Here is a 6,920-nt window from a genome sequence, read left to right on the forward strand (position 1 = left end):
AGCTTGGGTAGCAGAGGATCAAGCATGACTGTACACATGGCCTGAGGCCATGTTCAGTTTGGGAGGGACAGACATGACTGATGCATCCTGCAGCTGCAGGAATGGGAGCCCGTGTTGAGGCTTCCAGAGTGATGCTGTCCTTACTTTCCAGCCTTGTCTATTTCTCTTTCATCTGCATTTTATTACCATTCGTTATCCCTTCTTGAAACTCCCTCCACAGGTCCCTGGGTGCTCATCTTGGTGGCTGTGTCCACACCCAGCATCTCAAGCCCTCCTGCTGCAGGTGGGGCATATCCGTTGCCTGCCCTGGTAGTTAAGTAACATCAGGTTCGCATTGTGATGGGCAGGGTAGGTCCTGGGGCCTGGCTTCCTTCCAGCACTGGGGCTGAGTCAGTGGCTCATGTCAGAGCAGTAGCCTTGCCCTTCTTCTCTTTTCCCTTGATATTTTCACACCATACCCATCTCTGACTTTTCTGAAGACTGTGCCCTAGTGATGAAGGGCGTTTTCCTCTTTGTGGTGGGTGGGTGCACTGTGTGCCCTGGAGAGGAGGATGCCCCTGGTAACGGCATTATTTTCTGAGTCTTCAAGCCTCTAGGCCTCTGGCAGGAGGCATTGCTCATCCCTCAGTTTTGGATCTAGGAAATTTTTGGTGTTAGAGCTTAGTTTCCACCGTTGATCCAGGTGTTTTTTTCCAGTGCCAGCACACAGGCCCCTCCAGACCACTGCTTCAGTGCAAGACAAAGAGGTTGTTTCTGCATAGGAAATACCATTCTCCTCTGCTCTCCACCTCCTTCTCTCCAGAGATGTCCTGGAAGCCAGTGGTACATGGAGAGGGATGGGTGGCTTCCTTCCAGGGGATGTGAAAGAGAAGACATAGTGTGGCTGCCAAACAGGGAAGCTCACTCCATTTTACAAACCATTTTGTGGATAGTCAAAAGATAATGACAGTGCTGTTGAGACCTCCCTGGACAGAGTACCAGAGTATAGCCATGCCCTTGCAGAAGTTTAGCATCAGCAGCTTTGTAGCTCTGTGTTAGTGGGGTATCTGAGATCCACTGTATTACCAAATCCACTCCCTTTTTTTCACGGGCTTGCCTGCTCTTTTATCTGTGACGCAAACTAGTGGAGAGATGCTCAGCAGCCTCCAGTGCTGTTAGAACGAGGGTGAAGGGATAGGAGAGGTTTGTAACAGCAGGGACGCACTTAGTGTTGATAACTAATGCATTCTGCAGTTCCCTCAGCTGAAAGCATCTGCAGATGGTTCATTGAGGAAGCCCTCAGAGAGCTCCTGATCTGTTCTCATCCAGTACTGTTGGAAGTGGAATAGCCACATTCATGATCCTCTGAGCCTGATGTCTCATGTCAGAAAGGCAGTCAGTGCTGCCTCCTGTGCTCTCCTGTCAGTGCTGTGCTGTCTATAGACATGTGATTTTGGGCCATCAGAGAGGAAGGTCAGAGCAACCTTGCCTCTGCCTAGAGCCCTTTGAGAGGTATCCTTGAGGGTGTGAGCAGCAGCAAATAATCTTGAAAGCCAGGGAACTAAAATGCAGAAGTGAGTGGTTTTTTTTTTCCTCACTGGAAGCTCTCCCTAGGTTAACTCACTGAGTGTGTGTGTAACATGGTTTTGTACAGTCCATTTTCACCAGTGGATGAAGGTCCTGTGTGAATTAGTGAACCTGCTTCATGAGAGTCATTGTCAGAGAGACACTGGGTGGTGCAGTCTTAGACAGCTGCAGCTTTGGTAAGACACATCCACGCTGTTCAGGCAGGGTAAGTGTAGCTCAGCCCTGCCCTGTCTGTCCTGACCTCCTGCTGCTTTTTGCTTTTGCCTCCACTGAGGTTCCTCTTCTCCGCAGTGTCGGGATAGCAGGACAGCAGTGCTTGGCTACGGCTGTTCCTGCTGTGATTCTTGCTTGTGGCATCAATGTGCATGCCCTTTGGAGTTAAGCTTGGCCTTCTAGTTTGTCTTGGCACACTGTCAGTATTCCAAAGAGAAATTGGGAAATCTACAAACTGATTGTCTTAGAAAACACCCCTCAAGTCTAGTGGTGGCAGCTGTTCCTTAACTCAGACATTGCTTTGCATGGTGTGGATTTAATCTGTGAGTTTATACTTTAGTCTCTTTGAAGTGTACCCTCTTCTACAGCTGGAAAGCCTTTGGCATCTCCTGTATCTTTAAATTGTCCTCATTGCTTATCCTTCTCTGGGCAGGTCTCCTCCCTGCCTCCTCACCAAAGGCTGTGTGAATCTCAGGGAGGGAACGTAGACACTTTCCTCTCCTGGTTGTGTGCTGGCCTGTGAATCATGCTCAGAGCCCATACATCTGTGCTTCCATCAGGGCCCCTTGATGGTGGCCTACCTGCATCAAGGGTGGGAAGCCCTTTGGTCTTGGTCACCTACATACATTCTTGAGAAGGTACAAGTGGGCTGCAATTTTCTACTTTGGTCTACCCCTGGCAAATGCTGTATTCTGAGAGAGTTGGCAGCTGGTCACCCAATAAGGTGGTTCGTTGAAACGTCAGATGGGGTAAAGAAAGCAGATTCTTGCTCCCCTTCAGCTTCACATCATGCTCCAGTTCTTGAGTTATTTTGTCTTTCCCCAGATTTATCTGCCTCTCGCCTGCAAAAAGCCAAGGAGGTGGGGGCAGATTTCACCATTCAGGTGAAGAACGAGACCCCACAGGAGGTGGCCTCCAAAGTGGAAAGTCTGCTTGGCTGCATGCCCGAGATAACTGTAGAGTGCACAGGAGTGCAGGCCTGCATCCAGGCTGGCATTTATGTGAGTACCACTTGTCCCCAAGGCAGAACAGTAATGGAACTGGCTTTTCTTTTTTTGGGATGCCACAGTGAATGACAGTTACCTCACTCCCATAGTGCTTAATTGAAGTGGGCTTGATGTGGGGAGAGAAGGTGCTTGTCAGACAACAAACTAAGAGAGATGAATAAAGAGTTACCATCTTTGCAGGCAGCACAGGGATAAATGTCTGGTTTGTTGCTCAGGTGCTTAACCACTTTAAAAAGACACTGCAGTAAGACCCCAAACCCCAAGTATGACTACACAGCAGTGTCAGGGAGCTGGTACAAGTAGGACAGCATCTGCCATTAAGTTGAAGATATGTCCAAATAAAGACAATAATTAAGACAATTCCAGCAGGTCAAGCAGTCAAGGGTGGAATTTTGCTGTTCTGAACTGCCTGAAGGGAGAGTGTGGCAAAGGTAGTGCACAGTTTCACAGTGAAAGGATAGGAGACAAATGAGACAAGCTGCAAAAAGAGAAATTCCAGTGGAACGTCAGGCTTTTAGTTTTGCATCCCTCCCATTGAATTCCAGAAGTACTTTTCACACTCCTAAATGCCAGTAGTTTTTCAGAATGAGATTTAGATACCAAAATCCTTCTGAGGTTTTTAAAAGATTGCTATTTAAAATGTGCTGTGTGTTTCATATTTATGGGCTCCTGACAGCATCCTGCCTTTCCCCTGCTTCTCTGCCATGCGCCAGGCAGTCCATTACAGCCACAAAGTGGGGGGTTATTTATTCAGGATGTTCTGCAAAATATAACACACTTGTTTGTTCTCCAGGCCACTCGTTCTGGTGGGACCTTGGTGCTGGTGGGACTGGGGTCTGAGATGGTCACTGTGCCCATTGTGAACGCTGCTGTGCGGGAGGTGGATATCCGGGGGATATTCCGCTATTGTAACACGTGAGTCTCATGCAGGGTGGGCTCATGTGTCTCCAAGTCTGTCCTTAAGAAATTCTTTCTTTACACAAGCAGGGAGGATGTGGAAAAGGCTGGTTTTCCTTACACTTGATTGAACCTCATGTCACTCTGAAAGGTCAGTGCAGCAATGCAGTGTGACTGATGTGTCCTGCATTTTGCCTTGGTTCCTGGATGAGCCCTGCATTGAAAATGTTTCCACAGAAAAGCAGCCCAGCTGGGTTGTCTTACTGGCCCATTTCATGTAGCATTTGGTGCAAAGGAAGGAAGAGACCAGGCTGGACGGGGCCTTGAGCAACCTGGTCTAGTGAAATTTCCCTGCCCGTGGCAGGGAAATTGGTACTGGTGATCCTTAAGGTCCCTTCCAACCCAAATCTTTCTTTCATTATTTCTTGGATTTCTGCCTTTAACTCTTACATCCTGTAAAAAGGGAAGTTTGGGTGCTGAGGGTGTTTTGGAAGGGACCAGCTTGTCCATGAGAGTGCATAGCAGGGAAGAAGACCCATAGTTTAGCTGGTTCAACACTTTGTGCTGGGAGATCTCTTCAGCAGCAGCCTGACCTGGCCTGGACCCACCTGGAGCTGCCTCCTGGTATCCACCTTCCTAAATATTATATTGTGCATTTTGCGGCAGAGAGTGTGGGGAATCTTTTTTCTGGGCAGAGTCAAAATCCCAAGTGCTGCATCCAGTGCCAGGTGATGCCCAGCTCTGGTCTCCTTGCTGATTATGGAAGGAAATCACATCATCAGTCTTACTGGAGATCAGTGAACATCGGGATGAGCAAGAGCCGTGTTTGGTTTTCATCATTTTGCTGGAGCTGAAGATACATCTGCAGCCAGTCTGAAGGTGTTTGTGCTCTCTACAGAGAACTGAACTTCAGAGCTCATGCACAGGCACAAGGTCTTTGAGTATACCCTGAGGGCAGAAGTTCAGCTGTCCTCTCTTAGATATTGTATTTCTTGGGCAGGGCTTGAGATCCAGCACTACATGTTTGCAGCCTGGTTTCTGCTCTGTTCAGAGCTGTCATTTCTTGTGGAGCAAGAGTCTTTGCTTAGTCTGTAGAGGTTGTTCTCCAGGAAAGATTTATGAGATTTAGTCAACCTCCTCCTTAAAATGAGAAATGTCTTTAAGTGTAGGGAGTTTGGAAATCAGGTGAGCTGCTGCATTGCTTTCTATCTCCACCACTCTCATTTGGCCCATTCGCATGGAGCAGCCAGGCAATCAAATTGAGTGCATCTCTGCCAGAGAAGAGGTTGGAAGCTGACTAAGGCTTTTCTTCTCCCTGTACCAAGTCACTGAGTTTGAACTCCACAGTGATCAGTCTGCAAGCAGCAAGGCCAGGTGAGAGGAGTTGGCTTGTCCCATCTCCCATACCTGGTGCTTGAGGTTCCCCCTCTGGAAGATTGTTTCAGGAAAAGCTCACCTTGGTTTCTGAGCTAAGGAAATGACTAATGAAACCAAGCTCCTCCATGCCTTTTATGTGGGGCTTCAGGGTGGTAACTGTTTACATTCTATGCTCTCCATGTTCCTTGCAGGTGGCCTGTGGCAATTGCCCTGCTCGCATCCAAGCGGATCAATGTCAAGCCCTTAGTTACGCACCGCTTCCCCCTGGAAAAGGCTCTTGAGGCATTTGAGACAACCAAGAGGGGGGAAGGGGTCAAAGTCATGCTGAAGTGTGACCCCAGTGACCAGAACCCCTGAGATGCTGCTGTGCCCGGCCCTTTCCCTGTGTCACCGCCTGCCTGAGATGCGCTGATGAGGCCACAGGAGGCATATGTATGGCTGTTGCATGGTTACACAGTCACCTTATGCAGGCACTTCTTTGTAATAGAGCTACAAAATCAAATGATAATGAGGGTTAATGGCGCTGAGGGATTCACCGTTAGAGTATTAACAGGTAACTACTCATAGAGAACCAGTAGGGAATAGTTTGAATCAAAACACTGCTGTTTGGTTAGAGATGGTGGTTCACATGGTTGGCTCTTCAGCAGCCCCCACACACAGGAGAGCCTGGATGTCTCTGCATGGCCCGAGGGTTTGTCCATGCAGACAAAACAGGGGAGGATGTCACCAGCCACATGGGTGAAGCAAGGACAGAGGTGCTGGTTCTTCACCTTCCTGCCCCAGCACTGCCCTAGGGCTGTGCTTGCCACAGCTCTTCCTGCTTGGCAATCGCAGGGTGTGTGAATACTCCACCTTCCGTTACACCTTCCCTCGGGGATGCTCAGGGACTGTAACAGCCTGTGGAACAAAGCCTGGCCAGCCCACCCTCTATGGGAAGCATCTGCCCATTCAGGTCAACCTCTCCGTGCTCTTTGCAAATAGGAAACTGCAGGCCCAAAGCTCAGAGCCTGGGGCTGTTTTGAAGAAGCCAGCCTGGAGGCCAGCTGTGACCATACCTGCAGTATCATCCCCTCAGCAGAGCTCCCTGTGGGGCAAAAGGACCACCTCAGGGCAGAGAAACTGCCCTGTATATGGCTGGGACCACAGAGTGGCCTGTGCTTACATGGATCCCAAGGGGCACAGCTTGGCTTTTAGCATGGAGGGGAGCACAGGTGAGAAGTAAGGGGACAGCATCACTCAAAGGTTTTACCACTGTGAATGAATGGTGATGGTAACTTCTCTGGGATATCTGGCCTTCCTGCTGAGTTTGAGCCATGCACGAGGTACTGCCAAGGTAGCAGGTTGCAGATAACAGAAATCTAATCTTTGATTATATTGTGTTAATTTTAGTACTGAGAGATCAGTCCTTTCATCGGGCCGGTACTGAACTTTCCTCAATAAATGTGTCTTGTGTTCATTAGAGCCTTGGATTGGAGGTTTGAAGGGGTCTGTGACTTTGGGCCCTGGGGATTGTGCGGACTCCTGGGCTGTTGCTCTGCTGGGTCTCACGGGGCTGCAGGCGATTTCAGTGCTGGCAGGACCAAGAAACCTTCAACAACCACTTATAAATCAAAGCTCATACTTCCTGTGGCTAAGTTAATCTTGGCAGAAGTAAAAGCCTGCAAATCCACGCTGTGTTTTACAGGGATAAGCCATAGCTCAGGGAAACTGTCCATAGCCAGAAGGGGAAGTGGTCTGAGTACTGCTCTGAGTAAGCTGCTTTGTTAATGTGATGGCCTGAGTGGGTAAAACCTACCCATGAGCCTGGCCCTGCAGTCGGTTGTGGGAGCAGAACCCATCCAAGAGCTGCTGAAATGCACC

The 6,920-nt window shown here is 49.1% G+C and overlaps 1 protein-coding gene across 3 annotated transcripts in view; it reads left to right on the forward strand.

The window, feature by feature from the left end:
* The window catches only part of SORD (sorbitol dehydrogenase), a 341,031-nt gene extending 334,510 nt beyond the window's left edge, over nucleotides 1-6,521 (forward strand). For 2 of the 3 annotated variants that reach the window (XM_061447434.1, XM_061447433.1), the window contains exons 8-10: nucleotides 2,605-2,780; nucleotides 3,580-3,701; nucleotides 5,252-6,521. In XM_061447434.1, the coding sequence (XP_061303418.1) occupies nucleotides 2,605-2,780; nucleotides 3,580-3,701; nucleotides 5,252-5,417 (464 nt within the window). In that variant the 3' untranslated portion in view covers nucleotides 5,418-6,521. The remainder of the gene's footprint in view (nucleotides 1-2,604; nucleotides 2,781-3,579; nucleotides 3,702-5,251) is intronic. The other variant, XM_061447435.1, reaches the window with a different exon arrangement.
* The last annotated feature ends 399 nt before the right edge of the window (nucleotides 6,522-6,920 follow it).

This window comes from Pezoporus flaviventris, unplaced genomic scaffold (assembly GCF_033815535.1).
Source record: "Pezoporus flaviventris isolate CSIRO_AGI_PZ_B2104156 unplaced genomic scaffold, CSIRO_AGI_Pfla_v1 ptg000006l, whole genome shotgun sequence".
In the NCBI taxonomy this organism is placed as follows: domain Eukaryota; kingdom Metazoa; phylum Chordata; class Aves; order Psittaciformes; family Psittacidae; genus Pezoporus; species Pezoporus flaviventris.